Source organism: Macrotis lagotis, chromosome 1 (assembly GCF_037893015.1).
Source record: "Macrotis lagotis isolate mMagLag1 chromosome 1, bilby.v1.9.chrom.fasta, whole genome shotgun sequence".
Classification (NCBI taxonomy): domain Eukaryota; kingdom Metazoa; phylum Chordata; class Mammalia; order Peramelemorphia; family Peramelidae; genus Macrotis; species Macrotis lagotis.
In genome coordinates, this window is record NC_133658.1 from 321,042,231 (window position 1) to 321,066,580 (window position 24,350).

Consider the following 24,350-nt stretch of genomic DNA (forward strand, 5'->3'; position numbering starts at 1 on the left):
ATTGTTACTAAGTTGGTTAAGAGACCTAATATAGAAAATTAACAGGTACAATTTTATAATTTTCATAAGTTATAGCCAAATAACTTATCAATAAAAATCACTCTCTACTGTAAGCAAATGTGTTTCCCCTCTTTACCTGGGTGTGGTTCAGTTTCTTAAATTCCAGTTCTTTAGAATGTAATAACTCATAATCAGTGAGGCTGATAAGATTTTTTTTAAACCTTTCCCAAGTCCAAAATTCCAAGGAATCTCACAGAGAAGGACAAATTGGAATATAATTGTTGTATATTTTTTCTTAAGTGAGTTATTATCCATTTTAAAGTAAAATATACCAATTGAGTATTTAACAGTTTGCAAACATTTTAACCACATCTTTTACAGTTAAATTCATATCTTAACAGCTTTCAAATTAAAAGAGAAGTTAAAATTCCCCAAATTTCACAATATAAGAAAAGTTTAGAAACATAATAATGGCATATATGATATTATATATTTAAAACATGAAACAACTTATTACCAGGTGACATCAGTTCAGTTGAATACATTCCCAAATAACCTTACATAGAAAACCATTTATTTGATCATTTTTTGGCATTCTATATTAATTACATCTAAAATTTAGTAAAGAGTAATGAAATAAAGAATAATTACATTCAATTCAAGAAATAGTAATAATAATAATAATAGTTAACTTTTATATAATTTTTACCATATGTCAGGCACTGTGTTAAACACTTCACAATTATGGGATCTTCACAATATCTGCAAAGAGACTGCTATTATTATTATTTTCATTTCAGATTAAGAAACTGAGATAAACAGAGGTGAAATAATTTGCTTAAGATGGTGTTGTGGCTAGAGTACTTTCCCTATTGTTAGGAAGAACTAAATTCAAATCTAACCTCAGACATTTAGTAGCCATGAGACCCTGGTAAATAAACTTTGTTTGCCTCAGTTTGTTCAACTGTAAAATGAGCTAGAGAAGGAAATGGAAAAACCACTCCAATGTCTTTGCCAAGAAAACCCCAAATGGGATCTGAAAGAATCAAACACAATTGAAATGACTGAACAACAATAAACTTAAGGACACAAAGCTTATATAAATTTCTGAGACCAGATTTTTTTTTTTTTGCAAGGCAATGGGGTTAAGTGGCTTGCCCAAGGCCACACAGCTAGGTAATTATTAAGTGTCTGAGGCTGGATTTGAACTCAGGTACTCCTGACTCCAGGGCCGGTGCTCTTATCTGAGACCAGATTTTTAACCAGGTTTTCTTGATCTGTATATTTTCCATCATGTTTTAGCATGTGATTTGTAGTAGGTAAATCACAATTATTCTAATAGGAGAATGTATCTTGTAAATGAGACCACATGATTTAGTTTCAGAGCAAAATTTGATCAAATCAATTTTAGATTTATAACATTTAAACCTCAGTTTTTATCAAGGGTTCACTGTTTTCAGTTAGCTCATATTAAAAAAATTCATAGAGGCACTCCTTGCTCCTCAGAACTTTTTCTTTATTTTCTTTTAGGTCACTCAAAGAACTAAATTAATTCCTATGTGTTCTTAATCCAGGCTCCCCTACTCCCAAATCATATCTGAATTTATAATCAGTGATAGTAACATTTAAATCTCAATTTTCTCAAAAGCCCACAGTTTTCAGTTAGTTCATGTTTAAAAAATGTATAGTGGCACTCCCAGTTCCCCAGAACTTTTTCTTTATTTCCTTTTAAATCACCCAAAAAGCCAGTTCAATTCCTTTGTGTTTTTTAATCCAGCTCCATCTTCCCTTTACCCATTCCTTCCCTCCCTGACTTCCCACTCCCATCCATTCCCATGTTTTTCAATCAAAACTCTGAGACTATCAAAGAGGACAAGGAAAGAAAATCTACTTATTGAAAAAGAAAGAGGATGCTGTCCTGAAATAATTCAATGTTGCAAGCATATTTCTATATTTTCCATATCATAAAGAATAACTAAAGTTTCTCATATCTTTCTTATTTTCAATGAGATCAAAACTTCTCTCAAACCTCTCTTTCCAAAATTCTGAATTATCTTTACTTTCAAATCCTCCATTCACACTGGGTCATTGAAAACACAATCCAAATTTCCTTTTACTTTCTACCCATGTTCCTCCCATCCCTATTTACTTCAATTTTTTTTCCCCTTCTTTTGTATTCCTCCTGGGCCCTTCAAAACAAAACCTTTCTTTTTTTTTTCATATTTGTATCCAATACCTTGCTTTTTTCTACTTGCTCAATTCCTCCAATCTTATCCCAAACTAACTATAGAACTTCTCTTAACTGAATTTTTCCCTCACAAATTACCACAAAAACCAATTAAGTGCAATTATTATTGCCTTTTGGGTTCTTAAAAGCTTACAAAAGCATGGTGCATTCCAATGCCTTTGATGATTTTGTCACTAGTTTACCTAAACAATTAAGTTCATTAACAGAAGAAAACAGTGGTAACACAAAACATTTTTCCTTACTTTTAAATTGATTCCTGAGTTAAATTAGCTTGTAGAAATAAAGTTAATAAGCAAATTTTTTTAGGTTGTTTTGCAAGGCAATGGGGTTAAGTGGCTTGTCCAAGGCCACACAGCTCGGTAATTATTAAGTGTCTGAGACGGTATTTGAACTCAGGTACTCCTGACTCCAGGGCCCGTGCTCTATCCACTGCACCACCTTGCCACCCCAATAAGCAATTCTTAAGAATCAAATAAATTTAAATTACAAACTACAAATTCAAATTTTTTTCACTTTTTAACTTCATGGAAATTATTTTCAACTTACATATTTTAGTATTATTAGAGATAGCATATTTTAATTCAATAATCTGAGGCTCTATGATGATGAAAGTATTCTCAATATAAAAGTGATCTCAATAGAGATCACATTTTTTATCTGTCTTGCTGACCATTCATACATTTCGGTACAGATTACTGATTTTGAAATTAAAAGACTTGGGCTCATATTCTCTCTCAGTCAACTCAACTGAGCTAAATTTTATTTAATCTGAAAAATGATGAGGATAGTCAGATATCTTCTGAGGTTCCTTCTGACTCCTAGATTTTCAGGATTTAAGCACAATACCTCAGCAGCCTACACCTGAACCTACATCCCTGCCATTGCAGGCTCCTTCTCTGTTTCTTCCCAGTACTTCCATTGATTGATATTACAGTATAATAAAGAATTACATTCAAAATTACATTCAAGCAACAATTTATCTGGTGATGCATGTGGCTGCAAATCAAATTAGGTCTTTGGCTATAATCACTCAGTTTCTTTATTCCAATGTAGCAAGACTGAAAAGAAGGGAGTCACTGAAAGCTTTTAAGCAGGTGACACAGATAGGAATATAGTATTTTTGCAATTAAATTTCACCTTCCTTGGCCTATTGTCTTAACATAATTATGTTTTCCAGAATGTTAAGAATCCCCTGCACCAGTACCAAGCATTGATAAGAATTTTAACATTCTGAATAGCTCAGACCAATCTTTGAGGCATTCCATTCCACTAGAGATCTTCTTCTGGGAGGTTGGTATGTTGAGCTAACTAAAGTATGAATGGGAACTCAGGCATAAATCTGTCATTGGGAGTCAACAAGCCCTGAAATAAATTACAACAAAGAGTTAGATGAGAGTGGTAAGGTCTTGTTCCTGCAAGAAACCACACTAGAGGGGCGGCTAGGTGGCGTAGTGGATAAAACACTGGCCTTGGAGTCAGGAGTACCTGGGTTCAAATCTGATCTCAGACACTTAATAATTACCTAGTAATTACCTAGCTGTGTGGCCTTGGGCAAGCCACTTAAACCCGTTTGCCTTGCAAAAACCTAAAAAAAAAAAAAAAAAGAAGAAGAAGAAGAAACCACACTAGGCCATGTTTTAGATTGTGTTCCCTGAAATCAAATGATCAAAGAGTCAAAGAGGTAATGGAATTGCTCTTAAGTCTGAAAATACCAAAGAGCTTACACATTATCATAACTATAATTAACTCTAAGAAATAAAATAAAACCAAAAAGCTAACAGTGGTCAAAGCCAAAAACTTTATTTCATTGAAAGAGGGATACTAGACACAGGTGCAGAGGTGTCTTCTAAGAGGAGACCTGCTTTAGTGAGGCCAAACCTTAATACATTATGGCAGAGGCTGGCTCAGTGAGTTGTAGCCATGACAATGAGGTCTAACAGCAGCAACAAGATAAGTTTGATTCCTAACAGGACCTCATGACTGGAATATGGTTCCTGGAGGTATTTGTTCCAGCTTGGGGACCACCAGGATCTGATGTGGTTGTCATTATACCAAACTCAGGGAAAAATTTGCTCACTTAATAGTATTTTATTTTCTTAGTTTCATGTAAAGATAGTTTGTAACATTCATTTTTGTATGAGTTCCAAAATTGTCTCCCTCCCTTTTCTATTCCATCCCCAAGACAGCAAGCAATCTGATATAGCTTATACATGTATAAACATGGCACAGCTTCCTTATTGAGCCTTAGCTCTGGAAAACAGGATGTCTCCTAATAGTAAAAAAGAGAGGAGTGATTTTGGCAGTGCTGTGGGAGAGAGATATCCCTAGGGAGTTGAGGACTGATTCTAAGGGATGTATGATCAATCAATAGTAAGGAAGATGAGTCATGTCCACCTTCCTGTGATAGCCAGTAGTGGGATTTATCTCCTACCTACTCCTTTATACTTATATTCTACTCACTCTGCCTCCTTGTTCCTTAAGTCAATAAGTTCCCAAATTCTCTATTTTCTTTACCATATGTTAACTCCTTGGTTTATTAAAACCTATCTGGAAACCTGGAACAGGGGCTACATGGTGCCACTGGGAAAATATGCCCAAACATTTTAGTATACTTATACTTCACATCTCATTGTACTTCAAGGTAGCTATAGGGACCCTCAGAGAAGTAGGATGGGCACCAGGATAATGACCTTTCACCTTTTCATGTTTTTCAGAACAGAATGAGTTATACAGAATGACTAGGAATACCTGGGCTGCAATAGGCCTTGCAGATCTTATATTAATTATTTCCCCTCCAAGACCACATCCTATTTCTGAACTTCTCTGTTGAGGGTAATGCCATCTTGTAGTTCATCTAGGTTTGCAATCTCAATCATTTTAGCTGCCTTATTCTCCTGCATTCCAAAATAACCTCTCAGTTTGCTGACCCCTACAACATCTCTAGCACGTCTCCACTCAGAAGCCTCACCCTATCCCAGTCTTTCAATATCAAGATTCACAGATCTTTCGACTGTTGCAATAATTCTCTAATTGGTCTCAATGTCTCCTGTCTCTTCTCCTGTTTGGGCCACACACACACACACACACACACACACACACACACACACACACAAACACACACAATGGGTTCTATTGTAATTTCTTCACTTATTTGTTCTATTTCTATCAAATTTATTTTTTCCTTCCACTGATTCCCCTGAAGGTTTTCTCTACATAGAGACCGTTACCTTCCTGAACTAGGTGAGGAAAAATCCTCCTGGCCAGGGCAGAAGGAAGTGGAGGGCGCTGAGGCCAGTCTGACGCGATGCCCGTTTTCCAAATCTCAGGGAAAAGGACGGAGCCGAGGGTCCTCTTAGGTGGGGTGGTCAGGGAAGAGAGGCGGGACATTCTTTTTTCCCAATTCAATTGGCCTGCTAAAGCTTTTCCTAGGCGCCGGGGTGGGGGCGGAGCGACCTCTTCTCCCTGCCGCATAGGCCGGGGCCGCGCAGGACAGGGGCGGGACTCGGGGGCGGCCCTCAGCCGCTCTATAAAGGCGGGGGCAGCGGGCCCCGGTCTCGTCTGCAAGGCTCGGCCCCCGGAGCTCTGCCCAGTCTCGTCGGCCTCCGAGTCCCCGCCATGGCCGCGCTCAGCCAGGACCCGACCTTCCAGAAGCTGCTCCAGTGGTACCAGAAACACGGACCCGAGCTCAACCTCCGGCGCCTTTTTGAGGCAGACCAGGACCGGTTTAACCGCTTCAGGTGGGCCCGAGGTGGCCCCCCGGGGGCGGGTGGGCCTGGATGGGGGGGGGGTGCGAATTGATGTGTTCCTCGGGTCGGGGGGAGGATGAGGCGGGGGGAGTGGGGGGCAGGGGAGGCGAGAATGGGCGACCCTGGGGCTCCCCTGGTCGGAAGCTGCGCTGAGAGGGAGGGAAGGAGGGCGCCAGAGCCGCCTCCCTTTGCCCTTGACTCCTCCTTGCAGCGGGTACGTGCGGGGCGGCACACTGTGGAGGCCAACACGGCATGTTCACCCTGGGGCACACACACCGCGGAGAGGCCGACGTGCCCACATCACGCCGTGCAGACCCTTCGGGTGGGGGGTCCACGAGCTGGCACGCACAGTCCTGGGGGGTTCAGACAAATGGTGGGGGAAGAATCGCATCCGTCCATGCACAAGACATGGTATACTACGTGATGCACATAGTTAGGGAAAAATCACCAGAGCATGTTGCACAAGGTGGGGGACAGCTATGCACCGGGAGGGTGACCCCAGAGGAGCCACTGGTTACTGCCACATTCCCGGTGACAGCCCCACCCCAAGGAGCACACGTCCTCGAAGCAATCTTGGTCTATTCTGCTTCCTGGTTTACCCACCCTGTGGACTGTGCTTAGTCATGATGAAAAGCAGCCACATAACCCACTCCCACCTCTTCTCACTTTTATTCCCTCACTTTAATTCTCTCCCATCTTATTTTCAGTTTTGAATTATCCTCTGCCTCCCAGCCCCTAACCATTGAGAAAGGAAGAAACATGATTCACTTTTCCCATTTGAACCAGATTTTTTTATTCCTTTTATTGGGGGAAGGAGTATAAAAGGGAGAAGCAATCTCTGATTTCTTTGCCTCATTCCATTTACTTAGTACCATTACTGGGTCTTGATTGTATAGACCAGAAGTCTTGCAAGGGGTCTGATTTATCCAGTCAACAAGAATTTATTGAGGACCCAACCCTTATGGTGGGCATAGAAAGAAAGACAAAAAAATAGTATCTGCACTCAAGGAATTCACCTAATGGGGGAGCAACATGCAAAAAAACAAACAAACATGTGTAAGAAAGGTAATCAAAGAGGAAAGGACAAGCCTTGAGCGAATGAGAGGGGCTCTCTCCTCTTCCCTTCCACCTTAGAGACAACCTGAGTGCAAATCTGGCATGAGATGCTTATATTTTACCTCAGTTTTCTTTACTGAAAGTGAGGATCAAATGAGATTTCTGTGAAGAGCTTAGCACAGCATCTAATTGGTGCTTAATAAAAGTTCCTTTTCTTTACCATTGATACAGTATGCACAAAGAAGGGAAAGACAGTCCCTATGCTCAAGGAGCTCATAACCTACTGGGGAGACAAGTAGACAGCTGTGTACAGATACCTAGTATATAGGATAAATAGAAAGTCATTAATAGAAGAAATGCACTAGAATTAAATGTTTTGAGGGGGGCAGCTAGGAGCACAGACCCTGGATTCAGGAGTACATGAGTTCAAATCCGGCCTCAGACATTTAATAATTGCCTAGCTGTGTGACCTTGGGCAAGTCACTTCACTTAACCCCATTGCCCTGCAAACAAAACAAAAAAACAACAAGAAGAACATTTTGGAAAGTCTTCCTGTGAAGGTGGTATTTAAAGTTTAGAGGTAGAGAAGTAACAGAGCATTCTAAGCATGCAATACTTGGAGCAGAGATATGGGAATGTCTTGTTTGTGGATTGCAGACTCTGTGGTGGGGAGGGGGAGTGAGATGTAAAAAGATTGGGACAATAAGGGATGGGGATTAGTAATGGAGTGGAGGGTGGTTAGATTATGAATTATTTAGAGAGGATTCTGGAGTTGATCCCTGAGCTATAGGGAGCCACTAGAGTTTATTGAGTGTGCAGGAAGGCGACATATTTGGACCTACATTTTAGAAAATCACTTTGGTTGCCGATTGTAGGATAAATTGGAGTGGGGAAAGACTTGAGGGTGGATCTGGCAGCTGAGTCCAAGTGTGAGGTGATTTGGGCCTATATCAAGGGTGGCTGTAGAGAGTATAGTGGAAAGAGTTTGCGAAGGTGAAATTGGCCAGCCTTAACAGCATATATGGGAGAGATCAGTGTGGAGGCAAGGGTGACACCTGAGATTAGGTGAGAGTAAAGTGGAGGCAGATATTGTAGGTAGCTCAAGAGGAGTTTTTCAGGATGTGTGTTTGTAGGATGGAAGGAGGCTGAAGACAGAGATTTGAGAATAAGAGAAGGTGGGACTGACAAAGAAGTCAAGGATCTTTTAGAGAGGTAGAGGGGTTTGCCTTGGTAAGGAATAACACTACCTCTTCATATAAGACGGGGTGATGAAGCTAGTGCCAGATGTGAATATGAAGACAGGAGAATGGGGTGAATGGCCCCATTTTTTTCTGTAAAATACAAGGCATGGTTCTTGGCTGAGAGGATGGGAGGAGGGATGCCTTGGTAAATTTGAAGGGGAATGGCCCTTTCTTTGTTCATACTGTTCCTTATGCCTACCTTTGTTGAATTACTTCTAATGCTTCAAAGGCCAAATCATACAGAATTCAGATGAAGTCACATTTGAATAGGCCTTTAAAGTAGAAGGAATTCAAAATTACTGTTCTCCCACCCCCACCCCAGTTGGTAACACTTCTTTGACAGAGTGCTTCTTTTGGGATGCCTCTCCAATATATTTTGTATTAGTGCTTTTTTAGTCACTTTTATTTCTTATTCCCATACTAGGTGGTAAGTTCTATTAGGGCAGGGACTTTTTACTTAACCCAGGCTAAATGTTTACTGAATTAAATTGCTGCCAGGTTGTGGAGAGGCTTGAATACCAGGCTAAGGTCATGGTATCATCTACTCTTCTCTTTAACCCCAGTATAACTTAGAAGTAACTCTTCTTGCCAAGCTCAGCTCTAAAATTTGTTCTTGATCTCATCCCCTCTGTCTTACCTGACAGATTGCATTCTTAATCATCCCCATTTCCCCCATATCTTTAGTTTTTTCACTTCTTGCTGGTTTCTTTCCAGCTTATTCATGCCCCCATCCTTTTTTCTCTTCCTCAAGCAAGATATTCTATTTCTCTTCTCTGTCTACTCCTTTCCACTGGCTCTGATACCTGACTTGCATTCCTTCCTCAATTTCAGCACATAGAATCCCCATCTTTAAGACAAAGTTCAAACATTATCATCTGAATGAGTAACTTTACTTGATTCTTACTATCCTACCCCCAAATTTATTCTCACATATTTATACTTAAAGGCTTGTCTTCCTCATTAGAATGTTATTTCATTTTTGTAAACCCAGAGTTTGCTACAAAATACTTATACTAGTTACATAGTACTAACACTAGTACATAATATACTTAGTGTATAAGACCAAGGGAGATTCTAAAAACTAGTGACTAGGTAAATGTAACATAGGGGTTAACCTGATGGATAAAAGGCTGGGGTTGAATTCAGGAAGGCTCATCTTTCTTAGTTTTCCAGCCTCAGACACTTACTAGCTGTGTCAGCCTATGCAAGTCACTTAACCCTGTTTGCCTCAGTTTCCTTATCCATAGAATGAGCTGGAAAGGAAATGGCAAACCAAGTCAATATCTCTGCTAATAAGACCCAAGTGGGATCATGAAGAGTTGGGACAAAAAGTACCATAAGAACAAGGACCGTGTCATATCTAAATTGTTTATCTCCTAAAACCTTCAACAAGACTGCACATACATAGTTCAAAATTATTTGAATGAGGGAGAGAGAAAGAAGAGAAGGGTTGACAGTAGAACTAAGGAGTTGAGATTGTTGATATTTACCAGGTGAATGGAGAAAAAAAAAACAAGTAAAAAAAGGAGTGATCAAATAGAATGCGAAGCCTCTGTACTATGGAAATAGAAGGGGATGTGTCTAGAATTAGAAGTTGGAGAAGGCTAATTGAAGATGAGATCAGCAACAATAAAAGACTTGGATTAGATGATGAAAAAAGATCAATAGAGACTTTATAGAGGACAGTTTTAGTGGACTGGTAGGGATGTAGACCAGATTAGAAATAAATGATGGGGGTGGCTAGGTGGCATAGTAGATAAAGCACTGGCCTTGGAGTCAGTAGTACCTGGGTTCAAATCCAGTCTCAGACACTTAATAATTATCTAGCTGTGTGGCCTTGGGCAAGCCACTTTACCCCATTTGCCATGCAAAAACCTAAAAAAAAAAAGAAATGATGGATTAGGGACAGTGGTTGTAACCTGCCCTTTTTTTTATAAGAAGTTTAATCATGTTGGGGAAGAAGAGCATTATAGCTTCAGCATCTGACAGGATCAATTGAAGATTTTTTTTTAAAGGTATTTTGTAGGCAGGCATTAGGAAAGGAACCCAAACAGAGGGAGAGAGAGAGGATGAAAGAATGAATGATTAATAAACCATTCATAGTCCTGAACTAGATAAAAGGGCATTATATAACATCAGGTTCATGTATGCAAGGAGGTGAGCTACCTCTTAGTGGAGCCAACATTTCTTGACTTGAATTTAGTTCCTAGGCACATCTTCCATCAGTTGCCTCAAGAATTTATGTGTCTGGCTGTTCTATTTCAGATTTAGCTGATGAATATTGGTCACAGAAATCCTGTGCCTGACTTCAGATATTGGCTGACTTATTCCTAGGGTCATTTAGCCCACAAGTGTTAGGAATATAAAGAAAAACAAAATAGTCCAGAACAGATGAGGTTCAATGATTCCTATGAGGACAAGAGACATTAGAAAGGGGAAGTTTTTAAGAGGGTAGAGACTCTGTAGAAGGGCAACTGGTAGCAAGGAGTGAGTACTGGAAGACTGAGAGGCTGATTAAACTGCTTAAGGTCAGGAAAAAAGGAGGAAATCCCTGTTCTTAGGCTTGTTTCTTTGGTACAAGTTTCCAATTTGTGAATCATATCTTCATCCTCGGAGTGGAAATTCAGTTGATTTTTGTCCCCTGGCTACAAGTTTCCTGAGGGAGAACCGGTTCCTTTTTAATAGCTGTACCTGGTCCCACTTCTAAAAGGTTTGCCCAGGTACCAGGAATGAATGGGTAATCATGAGTGCCTGAGAGGGGCAAGAGGGGAAGAGAGCATGAGTGGCAGCCTAATTTTTTCTGTGGTCACTTTTTATGATACGTTAGACGAAGTTTGCACTACTGTTAAGGATGCAATAAGAGGTTGCTTTTATGACATTGCTTAAAGTTGGATTTATGACATAGCAGCCTAATAGTTTCCTGTGTGATCCGGCATCCAATTCTAAATATTTGTCAGACTGAGAATTGTGATCTGATGCTGATTGATTTTATGGGAGTTTAGTTTAAGATACCTATTTTTGGTAGTTCCCTATATTCATCAGACATTCAGTCAAATGTTCTTGGTAGCTTCCTATATGACTTTGGTCCTAAACTCCCTAATCTCTCTGGGCCTTAGTTTCTTCATCTGAAAATAAAGTGGTTAGACTAAATAACTTGAAGTTCTTTCAAACTATAAATCTATGTTCTTTTGATCCTAATAAGGAGAAAGACATAGTTGTCTATTTCTACATCTAAGAAAGATTGATCATTGATTATGGGAACATATTTTACCTATAGTTCTCCATTCTTGGAGGAAGCAGGGGAAATGTGGGTTTCTAGATGTAAATATAGGTCCCTGTTCCCTTCTGCTGATTGGGATGAAGTCTCAAAACAGGTTTCTTTTCACAGCCTGGATCTTGACACCAAAAATGGACACATCCTTGTGGATTATTCTAAGAACCTCATCACAGAAGATGTGATGAAGATGCTTCTTGAACTGGTAATTTCACTTCTAATGGCTTAGTTTTAGTCAGTGCTCTGCATTATATTTTGAGTGTTCATTTTATTAGTTTAGAAACTCCTTCCTCAGCTACAAATTGGGAACTTTTTATAATTTACAATCTTAGAGGGGTGCCTGGGACAGAGAAATTGAATAGATTGTATATCCATGGTCCCATACCTAGTATGTGCCAGAGGAACAAATGACCCTTTAACCTCCACTCTACTACTTTTCTTTTGTTACAAAAAAAAATGAGTATAAACAGCAAGCAAAATTCATTGTTTCCCCAGACTCCTTGTTTCTTTATAAGTAGGATTTTGCTATGTTTAATATCTCCTGGCAATGAATCATGGACCTACAGAGAATGTTGTTTATTTCTCAAGGCCCCTCAGGGACAGGGTCTTCATTTTCTTTCTGGAGTTCATACAGCTTGGAATCCAGTCAAGATTTTGGGAGAACTTGTGAAGTGACCCATGGATCCATCAAAACTCATGACTGATGGGAGGACAGATCTTAGGGACCTTCACAGATTAGTTTGCTTTTTGTCTTCTCAGGCTAAGTCTCGAGGGGTGGAAGATGCTCGGGAACAAATGTTCAAGGGGAAGAAGATCAATTTCACTGAGGTGAGTGTGGTTGTGGGATGTTGACATCACCATTCAGACTGAAGATTTGAAATTTCCTGACCTTTGGTAATAACTTAGACTTTCCTGTGCTTTTAAAACACTGAGCTTTGTGGTTGCTAGGTATGGATGACAAATGCAACAGGTAAGCATAGCTGAATTTGCTTGAGGCAGTAAGGATCTTTCAGGAACAGTTGTACAATTAGAACAATGGGTGGTGGAGTAAAGAAAAGAACAGCAATTCTGGAATCAGAGGGCTTGAATTTGAATATGATCTCTGGCAACTATATACTTTGTGTAATCTTGGGTGAGTCACTTTCATCACTTAATTATTCTCTGATAAATTCTTCACCTGTAAATAGATTAGGATTTGGTAGCCTATAAGATCCCTTACAGCTACAGTTCTGTGACCCTGTGATAAAGTTCTAGAGGTGGAAGGGTTCCTTAGAAGTAGTCATCTAGCCTATCTACTTAGGGATTACCTAAGGTTGCAGGGGAATAGTGTCAGAGTCCAAGGATTTAGAACCCAATTCTCTTCCCATTCTAGTGTTCTCCCTGGCCTTGTGTTTCCTCCCATCCTTTAGGGCAGTCTTGGTTTTTTGCACTGTTACTGTGTGGTTTTGATGAGAGAGGCCCCAGCTGTTATGTAATGCTATTAGCAACACCAGGATGGCAGCAGAAGTTTCAACATGCTCATTATAGGACTTGTTCTATCAAAGACATGTGTTATTGATACAGTGGCCTCTCACCCTTACAGAGTTAGAAGGTTACCTCAAAAGGAAAAGACTAGAACTGTATTGTTACAGAAGAGAGTTCCTCTGCTAAAGCCACACATACATATACCTTAGGAGGCAGAAATGTTTGAATTTCTGTATTTTAGAAGTAGCAAAATGCTGTTTCAGAAGTTAGAAATTAGTAGGGTTTCTCACTTCCAATTCCTTCCTCCATGAAAGTTTTCCTTCTTAACTTAACCATTAACTCCAATGATCCTCATGAATTAAAATAGTAAAAAGGAAATTCTGGTACAGTGTGAAAAAAGTACAGGGGTTAAAGGATCTGATTTGAACCCTGACTATACATGCTTGATTTTAGGCAAGTTATTTTCTTAATTTTCTTGTCTGTAAATAAGAGTTGTGATCCTATGATCTTTTTTTCCCTTCCCTTCTCTTGAATTAAGTTATGTTGACAAAGGTTTCTTCAGGGTTTGATAATTCAATTCAACAAACAATTCTTAAGAATCTTCTATGTATAAGGAGTTGGGGAATATGAAGACAAAACTTAAACTGTCTCTGCCCTCAAGGAACTTACACTCTACTGGGGAGATAAAGTGTTTACACAGAAAAATGTACTCTGAGGTTGTCTGAGGAAGGGACAGGGCATTAATAATCAGGGAGATCAGGAAAGATGGGGGGGTGATATTTCAGTTGATTTTTTTTAAGGGAAAATTGGGACCCTGAATGAAGGTCAGAGATGGAAAAAAAAAAAGAGGAGAGGCATTCTATGTATAAGTTTCAGTTTGTAAGAATACTTGGAGCTTAGAAGGTGGACCCTTGAGTTTGGGGAAAGGTGACATTTTCCATTTAGCTATAATAGGTTATGAAGGAGAATGATTTTTTAAATTTTTATTTATTTGATTTTATTGATGAAAGATTTTATTTATTTTGAGTTTTACAAATTTGCCCCATTCTTGATTCCCTCTCCCCACAGAAGGCACTAAAATATTCCTGTTCAAGAGCAAACATAGCACCCCCTCCCCCACAAAAATACAGATACACCCCCGCCATGAGAAACAAAACAAAGAGAAAAAAATGTGTTTCAGTCTGTGTTCTGATACCATCAGCTCTGTCTGAATCACATTCTTTATCATAAGTCCATCACAGAAGTTACTTCCATATTTTTTTTTAGGGTTTTTATTTTTTGCAAGGCAAATGGGGGTTAAGTGGCTTGCCCAAGGCCACACAGCTAGGTAATTATTAAGTGTCTGAGACCGGATTTGAACCCAGGTACTCCTGACTCCAAGGCCGGTGCTTTATCCACTACGCCACCTAGCCACCCCACTTCCATATTTTTCTACAGTTGCTGTTGCTGATTGTAATTCCTCCATCCATACCACCCCACTACCATATATTATTTTTTCTCTCTCCTTTCACTCTGTCCCTCTTCTAAAATGTGCTGTAGGGTAGCTGGGTGGTACAGCGGACAGAGCACCATCCCTGGGGCCAAGAGGCCCCAAGCCCACATACCACCCCAGAGACCCACCAACCACCTGTCCCTATGGTCCTGGACAGGCCACCCAATCCCAGCAGCTTGCAAAAAGTAAAAAAAGAAAATGTGTTATATCTGATTATTCTCTCCTAAGATCTACCCTCTCTTCTATCATCCACAACCCCCTTTCCCTCTGTCCCCCTTCTCTCCTTTTTACTCTAGATGTCTATACCCTATTGAGTGTGTATGCTTTTTCCTCATTGAGCCATTTCTGATGAGAGTGAAGGTTCCCTTATTCCTCCTCCCCTTCCCCCCCCTTCCATATCATTGCAAAAGCTCATTGCAAAAAAACCCATATCTTTTATATGAAATATCTTAGCTTATTCCACTTCTCCTTTCTCTTTACTCCCAGTACATTTCTTTTTTAGCCATTGACTCCATTTTTACAATAAATTATATCTTCAAATTCAGCTCTCTCCTGTGCTTCATCTATAAAAGCTCCTTCTGCTGGCTCTATTAAATGAGAAGGTTCATGTGAATATTATCAGTATCATTTTTCTATGCAAGAATACATACAGTTCATCATCAGGTCCCTCATAATTTATCCTTTTCCTCCACTCTCTATGCTTCACCTGAGTCCTATACTTGAAGGTCAAACTTTCTGTTCAGCTCTGGTTGTTTCAACAGGGACATTTGAAATTCTCCTGTTTCATTGAAAGTTCATCTTTTCCCCTGGAAGAGGATGTTCAGTTTTGCTGGGTAGTTGATTCTCAGTTGCATTCCAAATTCTTTTGCTTTCTGGAATATTATATTCCAAGTCCTATGAACCTTTAATGTAGTTGCTGCTGAGTCCTGTGTGATCCTGACTGCAGCTCCACGATATTTGAACTGTGTCCTTCTGGCTGCTTGTAATATTTTCTCTTTGACTTGGGAGTTTTGGAACTTGGCTATAATATTCTTATGAGTGTGAGGAACCAGGTTCACATAGTCAAGGTGATAGTAGCCTTATCCTTTTTGTCTAGTCCTTGAGACTAGTATATAATATATAATAGTATATAATATAATATAATTCTGGAGGAGATCAGTGGATTCTGTCAATTTCTATTTTTGCCCTCTGCTTCTAGGATATTAGGGCAATTTTCCTGTAGGACTTCTTTAAAAATGAGTCCTGATCATGACTTTCAGGTATCCCAATAATTTTTTTTTTGTATGTTTGTTTTTTTAGTTTTTTTGCAAGGCAATGGGGTTAAGTGGCTTGCCCAGGGCCACACAGAGAGGTAATTATTAAGTGTCTGAGGCCAGATTTGAACTCAGGTACTCCTTCCTGACTCCAGGGCAGGTGCTCTATTCATTGCACTACCTAGCCGCCCCATATCCCAATAATTTTTAAATTATCTTTCCTGAATCTGATTTCCAGATCAGTTTTTTCAATGAGATATTTCACGTTTTCTTCTAATTTTTCATTCTTTTGGTGTTGAAGTGTTGTGTTTTGATTTCTCATAGTCATCAGCTTCCTTTAGCTCCATTCTACATCTGAAGGATTTGTTTTCCTCAGAGAGCTTTCTTATCTCCTTTCCCATCTGGCCAGTTCTGCTTTTTAAAACATCCTTCTCCTCAATAACTTTTTTTTTTTTTAGGTTTTTGCAAGGCAATGGGGTTAAGTGGCTTGCCCAAGGCCACACAGCTAGGTAATTATTAAGTGTCTGAGACCTGATTTGAACTCAGGTACTCCTGACTCCAGGGCCAGTGCTCTATGTCCACTGCACCACCTAGCTGTCCTGTACTCAATAACTTTTTGAACTGTTTTATCCATTTGACCTAAACTGGTTTTTAACATGTTATTTTCTTCAGCAATTTTTTGGATCTCCTTGACTAAGCTGCTGACTTTTTTCAAGTTTTCCCTGCATCTCTTCCTCATTTGTTTTCCCAATTTTTCTTCTATCTCCCTTACTTGATTTTCAAAATCTTTTTTATGCTTTTTCATTCACAATTGATCTTAAAATATTGCTGTTACTTTGTACACAGTTCACTTTACTTTGTATCTGTCCAAGTAAGTCCAGGTTTTTCTGTGAGCAACCTGCTCATCATTTCTTATAACACAATGGTATTCCATCATAATCACATACTACAAATTGTTCAGTCAAGGATTTTATATAGTGCTCTATCCATCCACTATGCCACCTAGCTGCCCCTGGAATTATATTGTTTTTTAAATTTAATTTATTTATTTTTGAATTTTAAAATTTTTCTCCTAATCTCGATTCCCCCCCCACCCCTACAGAAGGTAGTCTGTTAATCTTTACTTTGTTTTCATGCCATGAATTGATCTATATTGAATTTATTGAGGGAGAAATCATATCCTTAAGGGAAAAAAAATAAAATATAAGAGATAGCAAAATTACATGATAAGATAACTTTTGTTTTTTGTTTTTTTAAATTAGAGGCAGTAGTCTTTGGTTTTTGTTCAAACGCCACAATTCTTTCTCTGAATACAGATGGTATTCTCCATCACAGATACCCCAAAATCGTCCCTGATTGTTGTACTGATGGAATGAGTGAGACTTTCAAGGTTGATCATCACCTCCATGTTGCTTTTAGGGTGTACAATGTCCTTCTGATTCTGTTTATCTCACTCAGCATCAGTTCATGCAATCCCTTTCAGGCTTCTGGATTCCCATCCTCCTGGTTTCTAATAGAACAATAGTATTCCATAACGTACACATACCACAATTTGTTCAGCCATTCCCCAATTGATGGGTATTCACTCAATTTCCAGGAACGATATTTTTAAAATGCAGCAAAAATAGATTGAAGCCTAACTGTGAATTCATACCTTAAATGCCAAGTTTATATTTTATTAATTTAAATGCATTTATATTTTATTTTAGTGGTCATAGGGAGCCATTGAAGGTTTTGATCAGGGATTCAACATGACCAGACCTGTGGCTTAGGAAGATTATTTTGACAGCTTTATGGAGGATGAATTGAAAGTACAGAAAGACCAGAAACGGGGGGAAAAGTTAAGGAGACCCTTCCAAGAGTCTAATCCACAGTGATGAAGAATTGAACTAAGATGTTGATTCTATGAGTGTGAGGAACCAGGTTCACACAGGGTGAGAGTAGCCTTTTTGTCTAGTCCTTGAGACTAGTATATAACTTAGAACACTTGTGAGTCAGTGACAGTGGACAAAGACCCCCAGTAGAACCAGGCTTGAGTTGCAAATGGTGTCTATGGGAGCATTTAAGACCAGAAGGTTATTGATTGACCTAACCAAAGAACTTTCTGAGGAGGTAGATTTTTTTTTTAAGCCACACTGATTAAAGATTTTATTTATTTTGAGTTTTACAATTTTTTTCCCCAATCTTACTTCCCTTCCCCCCCACAGAAAGCAATTTCTCACTTTTTACATTGTTTCCATTTTGTACATTGATCCAAATTGAGTGTGATGAGAGAGAAATGATATCCTTGAGAAACATAAAGTATAAGAGATAACAAGATCAGACAATAAGATATCAGGTCTTTTTTTTTTTTTCTAAATTAAAGGAAATAGCCCTTGGTCTCTGTCTAAACTCCACGGTTCTTTATCTGGATACAGATGGTTTTCTCCATTGCAGACAGCCCCAAATTGTCCCTGATTGTTACACTGATGAAATGAGTGTATCCATCAAGGTTGATCATCACCCCCATGTTGCTGATAGGGTGTACAGTGTTTTTCTAGTTCTACTCATCTCACTCAGCATCAGTTCATGCAAATCCTGAGGGGGGTAGATTTTTGAAGGTTTGGAAGAACTGGAATGGATTGAAAGGAGCAGAGGGAGGTGCCAAGTTACTAGAGGATTGGGAAGAGTCAATCTCTGAGCCTTTGTTCCTACTGTTTCTCCTTTCCTGGAATACCCTTTCTACCTCTACCTCTACCTCTACCTCTAATTTAATTATCCTTTAGCATCCAGCTCAAAGGTCACCTTTTCCATAAAATCTTTTTTTGATTACTCCAGCTCATACTGTTTCCCCTTTGATAGAGTTCATTAGACCCTTACTACCAAGTGAAAAAACCTTCAAATGACCAGATATTCGTTGATCTTCCCCTTCCCTGAGTACCCAGTTCTTAGATACTGACAAAACATTTGCTTCTATGGAGTTCAGAATTTATATCAATTTATTTGCTTGACCCAGGATAGGCATACAAATACTAGTAAGTACTTATGAAAGTTGATGGCTAGTGTTACTTTTTAAAAGTGTGTAGCATTTATTTTCATGAATAATTCACTTTCTAGTTTCTGTTTGTTTTGACATGCCTGTTGGGTCATGTAGGTTTCCAGTTCTTGGAACAGGCTTAATCAGTCTTCATTATTCTTACCTAGCTCTTCAAGTATTGATTTCAACTTTTGTGACCTGAGAATTTAGATTTGTGTTACAGTCATACTTGGAGATCAGTGATATGCTTTGGACCATTTTGAATATTGTGTCAGATGTTTTATAGTCAGCATATGCCCTATTTTGATTCTCTTTCTCTTCTTTAGGACCGGGCTGTGCTCCACGTGGCACTGCGGAATCGCTCCAATACACCCATGCTAGTGGATGGCAAGGATGTGGTGCCAGAGGTGAACAAAGTGCTGGAGAAAATGAAGGCATTCTGCCAGGTACTTGTTATACTGAACTTATTGCATGTGTTAGCAGGGTGTGTCTGTGTGTGTGTGTGTGTGTGTGTGTGTGTGTGTGTGTGTGTGTGTCTTTGCAATGATAATTGGGATGAGAAAAAGGAAAAGGTACAGTTATGTGAGTGCCTTAGATGATTGTCACTGAATATGTGAGAAGGGCTGTAGTATGTATGGTGATGTCTGTGCAGCAGACATCTATGTATCACTTGTTAGGATTGTTTGTGAAAGAAGACAGGGGGCAGCTAGGTGGCGTATTGTATAAAGCACCGGCCCTGGATTCAGTAGTACCTGGGTTCAAATCCGGTCTCAGACACTTAATAATTACCTAGCTGTGTGGCCTTGGGCAAGCCACTTAACCCCGTTTGCCTTGCAAAAACCTAAAAAAAAAAAAAATCTGAAAAAAAATGTGAAAGAAGACAGTGAGAGAAATGATGTACTGATTGGGTGGTAGACAAGATGAGACAGTTGACACTGTTAATTCTCTTTCTATTCCCATGGCTTCTCTTCCCAAGATATTCTCTACTTTCTTCTCTGGGGTCTGGGTACAGAGATACCTATGTGACTTGGAGGGTGAGTGTAAGCCCTAGGCTCAGGATGGGAAGTTAGCTTCTTGGACCTTCCTTGGTCCATTGGTTAATTGGGGTGTCTGTCATCTTCAGCAGAAGACCTTTCAGTAAATTTTTTCTGTGGAGAGGAGCAGTACTTCCTGATCCCCAGTTTCTCAGTCTTTCTTACTGGTCAAGACCAATTTCTTCCTTTTATATAGTCAACTCTCATGAACCAATCATTACTTGATGCTTCTTTCTCTGTAGATGTGTGGAAACCATTTGAGACTGCTGTTTTCTTTGCTTTTTATTTAGTTTTGAAATTATTATCTGAAGGATGTGAATGTCTGTGACACTAGCTCAGTAAATGGAATTTTCCCTTTCCTTTATTCTCTCCTCTGCTCAGCCTAGCCCTTGGCATTATTCAGAAAAACACTGACTCTTCTGTTCTCTGATTGCAATTAGTCTGAGCTTTGAGGCCTGAAATCCTAATCTTTAGTTTGTGTTCTGTTCAATTGCATTAGCATTGGTTCCTGTTTGAGGTTGGTCTAGGGCCAAATTGAGAATGAAAGAGCATTGGGGTAGTATGAGGGTAAGGCCTTGAATTTTTAAGAAATATAAACCAGAAGAACTGTTCAACAGTTGCCAGATAGTCTCCCTTTGTTCTTTTCTCTTTTTTTTTTTTGATAATAATAAAAATAGTAATAATAATAACAGCTAACCTAGCACTTTATGATTTGCAAAGGGCCTTACATATATTATCTCATTTGATTCTTAGCCTTTTCCATTGGAAAAAGTGGTTTGAAGGTGATATGACCTTTGGACATACTTTTTTGCTACTACAGCTGTCCTAATCAGAGTAAGGGAAGGGAAGGGTGCTGGCTCTTGTAATAGTTGTAGTTTGTGGTGATGTGGATAGAGCAGGATGAATGATCAGAGAGAGATGCAATGTAGGCTGGGATGAAAGGGATCTCTTTTTTTTTTTGTAGGTTTTTGCAAGGCAGATGGGGTTAAGTGGCTTGCCCAAGGCCACACAGCTAGGTAATCACTAAGTGTCTGAGGCCGGATTTGAACTCAGGTACTCCTGACTCCAGGACTGGTGCTCTATCCACTGCGCCACCTAGCCACCCCGAAAGGGATCTCTTTTGGACCAAAGCATGAAAAAAGCAAACATTCAAGGGCTAATGACATGGGGGATAGTGTCAGGAATGTAAGGCAGGTTGTTTCTTACAGATAAGCAGGTTACATCAGAATTTAATATTTGTGACCTTTCCACAATTTAGAGATAAATTTACAAATATGAAAGCAGAACAGAGTGAGTAAATGACTATGTAACATCTCAGTGATCATTAAAGGAGTCACACAAGGTGACTATTGTGTCATTTTAGTATTGCTCTCTAAAATAATGTTTGCTTTGGATTTTGAACCTTTCAGGTGAACATGAGATCAGGAAAATCTGAGTTGAAATCATGCCTCATGCACTTCCTAGCTATGTGACTCTGGGCAAGTCACAACTTCTGTACTTTACCTCACCTGCTTTCTTTATAAAGCAAGGTAATAATAGCCTCACTTGAGAGGGATTTATGTTGTTAAGCTCAAATGAGATGTTCTATATAAGGAGCTTTACAAATCTCAAAATGCTATATAAATATTAGCTATCAACTGTTATTAGCTGTTAGCTATGAGCCATTACACAAAGAGAAGTTATGTATAAGACAGCAAGAAAGTAATTTTCCTTTTATGGCATTGTTTTGGACACCAGTTAAATGGCACCCAAGAAACTTTTTGTGAAGGTTCCTATAACTCTGTAGTACAGGGAACCTATTTGAGGGACATCCATGCGCTGACTTTGACTGTTGCTTGCTGGGACTGTGGAGCTAGGACTGGAAGAAGTCATCTAGTTGAACCTCCTCATTTAACTCCTGAAGAGGTAAAATGTGTTGTCCAGGGGCACAGAGATAATGAGCTCCAGAAGAAGGATGTGCACCTAATTCCTCTAGTTTCCAAGCCAATAGTCAAGGATTTCTGCTACACCACACTAAATACTTAATTTCTTTAGGAGAGATTGTCTTGTACAGATGCCACATCTACCATTGTGGGTCCCTCTTATGCCTTTTTAGCAAATGTGTTTAGCCTGGTAGGATTTCTGTGATGTGCTGGCTTAGAAGAGGGATGGATGAGAGGAAATATACTTACTATGTTTCAGTTCCTGTGCTAAACTCTTTTACAAATATTATCTCATTTGATTCTCACAACTCTGGGAGATAGGCACTATTTTTATTCTCATTTTACAGATAAGGAAAATGAGGCAGACAGGTTTAGTGGCATGTACAGTGTTACAGAGCTGGTAAGTGTCTGAGCTGATTTAAACTCCAACTTCCTGATTCCAAGTCTATTGTACCACCTCATTTTTAGTGTATAGAGTACTAGACTTAGAATCTGAAAGATCCGGATTCAAATTCTGTCTGGATTCAGACTCTGGTTTAGCCTGGGTAAATAATATAAACTCTCTGTACCTTGGTTTCCTGATCTGTAAATTGAGAAAATTGGATTCAGGTCCTCTAAGATCCTTTCTACCTCTAAATCTGATTCTGTGATCTAGGGTTTAAGTAACTATAGCCTCTACTATTTGGACTGAGATTCCCAGAAAAATGTTAAAATAAAGTAAGTGTTGAGAAGTTCTGTGAAAAAGTGTGCATGTTTGTGGGTGTGTATTTGTGGTGTTAGAGGACAAAATAATGCTCTAACCTTGCCTAATCCATTGATTGCTTGTGGTCTAGTGAGATTTACCTTTTTTCTCCAAAGCTAGAGGAATAATGATTAAGGAGTCAAAAAACCTTGAGAGTAGCACAGTTTGTTTGTTGGAAACCTGAGCTTGAATGAGCTCAATGTGAACTTTTTGGTTTGGTTACAGCGTGTCCGTGGTGGAGACTGGAAAGGCTACACTGGAAAGACGATTACAGATGTGATCAACATTGGCATTGGAGGCTCTGATTTGGTAAGTTAGTTCGAGAGACATTTAAGCTTTTCTTCCCTTCATCGAATCAATGGTCAAACCTGACACCTTCCCTTGGTGGTTTTATTTGAAGGGTCCTTTGATGGTGACAGAAGCCCTGAAACCCTATTCCAAAGGAGGTCCTCGTGTCTGGTTTGTCTCCAATATTGATGGTACCCATATTGCCAAGACTCTGGCTGAACTCAACCCGGAGACTTCTCTTTTCATCATTGCCTCCAAGGTATGGGAAAGATAACTTCAGTTTGTTTGAAGAGTGACTGAAAAAGGACTGGCAAAAATTTGGATTTGATAGAAACTGAGTGAGCATCTAAACAGCTCTGAACACCAAGATGTAAAAATTCCTTAATTTAAATAATTAACTTCCCTGGAATAAGAAAATGACTTATGAGAAACATGATTTTCATTCTGACCTTTTGCCTGTGGGAATAGCACCAACATTCCTTTTTTCCATAATGAAATGAGGGTTGCTGCCCAAACTAGACTCTAAAGTACGATCAGTCCTCTATGGGAAGCTACATGTCTGATGCTCGATGTAAAAGGTCAATTGTAGGGGTCCTGTTTTCTGGCCTGGCTGGAGTGAGTAGTGAACTGGGGAGTTGTTGGTAGTGTTGGAATTTGTCCATGAGCCAGGAGCTGATCTGTTCCTGATGCCACCTCTCCTTCTCAAAGTTTGTAAGGTACTTGTTTTCAAAAGGACAGAGAGGCCTCTACTTTTGACTATATTTAAAGGAATTGTGGAATTGTTCTGCAGGAAGATTCTATGGCCTTTAAGTTATCCATTGAAGCCCTTGGCTATGTTGAGGGGCTGTGAGAACACAGAAAGAACTTTTTCTGTTTCATATCCCAGAATAAGATTTTCAAATAGACTCCCAATTCTCCCTTCTACTTAACAGGTCTGTTTCTCTTTAAATAATCTCTCTCATGACTTACCGGTAGGCTATAGCCACAGACATATTGTGACATGCATTGTGGTGTATAGGTGATGGCCATGGATGTAGTATATACTGTGGATAGGACATTTACCATGACCTAAGTAAGAAGTTGATAGTTGTGGGTAAGAAATGGATCATGACACTTGTATGTGAGTCAAACAGCTTTTTTTTCTGACCTACAGACATTCACCACTCAGGAGACCATCACCAATGCAGAGACAGCCAAGGAGTGGTTCCTTCAGTCAGCAAAGGATGTAAGTGAGGCACTATCTGGATCATGGCTCGGTTCCTATGGTTCATCTGACTTGAATAACTCCATATAAAGTTTGGAGTAAATTCTTGAGTCCCCCAAAATTGCTGACATGGAGTACCACCCTGGGAAATCAATATATACACCTGGGGACTGTACACATACTTGTCACTAAATGGGACCCTGAAGGTCTTTCTGTCTTAACTGCCTAGCATTGGAAGGGACAAGGTGGAAATGTGAAGGCTTTAGTAGGGGAGTACTTGTTGAATTTCATAGAATTGGTCCTGCTTAAGGAGGAAGGGGAGTTAGAAAGAGAATGATGGGGGAAAGAAGAAAGGAAAGGATGCTAAGGA

At 39.4% G+C, this 24,350-nt stretch overlaps 1 protein-coding gene across 1 annotated transcript in view; it reads left to right on the forward strand.

Annotated features, from left to right (window-relative positions):
- Positions 1-5,729: 5,729 nt before the first annotated feature.
- The window catches only part of GPI (glucose-6-phosphate isomerase), a 30,879-nt gene continuing 12,258 nt past the window's right edge, over positions 5,730-24,350 (forward strand). The window contains exons 1-7 of the mRNA XM_074211506.1: positions 5,730-5,985; positions 11,680-11,770; positions 12,325-12,393; positions 19,117-19,236; positions 22,714-22,797; positions 22,889-23,035; positions 23,930-24,001. Of these exons, the coding sequence (XP_074067607.1) occupies positions 5,864-5,985; positions 11,680-11,770; positions 12,325-12,393; positions 19,117-19,236; positions 22,714-22,797; positions 22,889-23,035; positions 23,930-24,001 (705 nt within the window). The 5' untranslated portion in view covers positions 5,730-5,863. The remainder of the gene's footprint in view (positions 5,986-11,679; positions 11,771-12,324; positions 12,394-19,116; positions 19,237-22,713; positions 22,798-22,888; positions 23,036-23,929; positions 24,002-24,350) is intronic.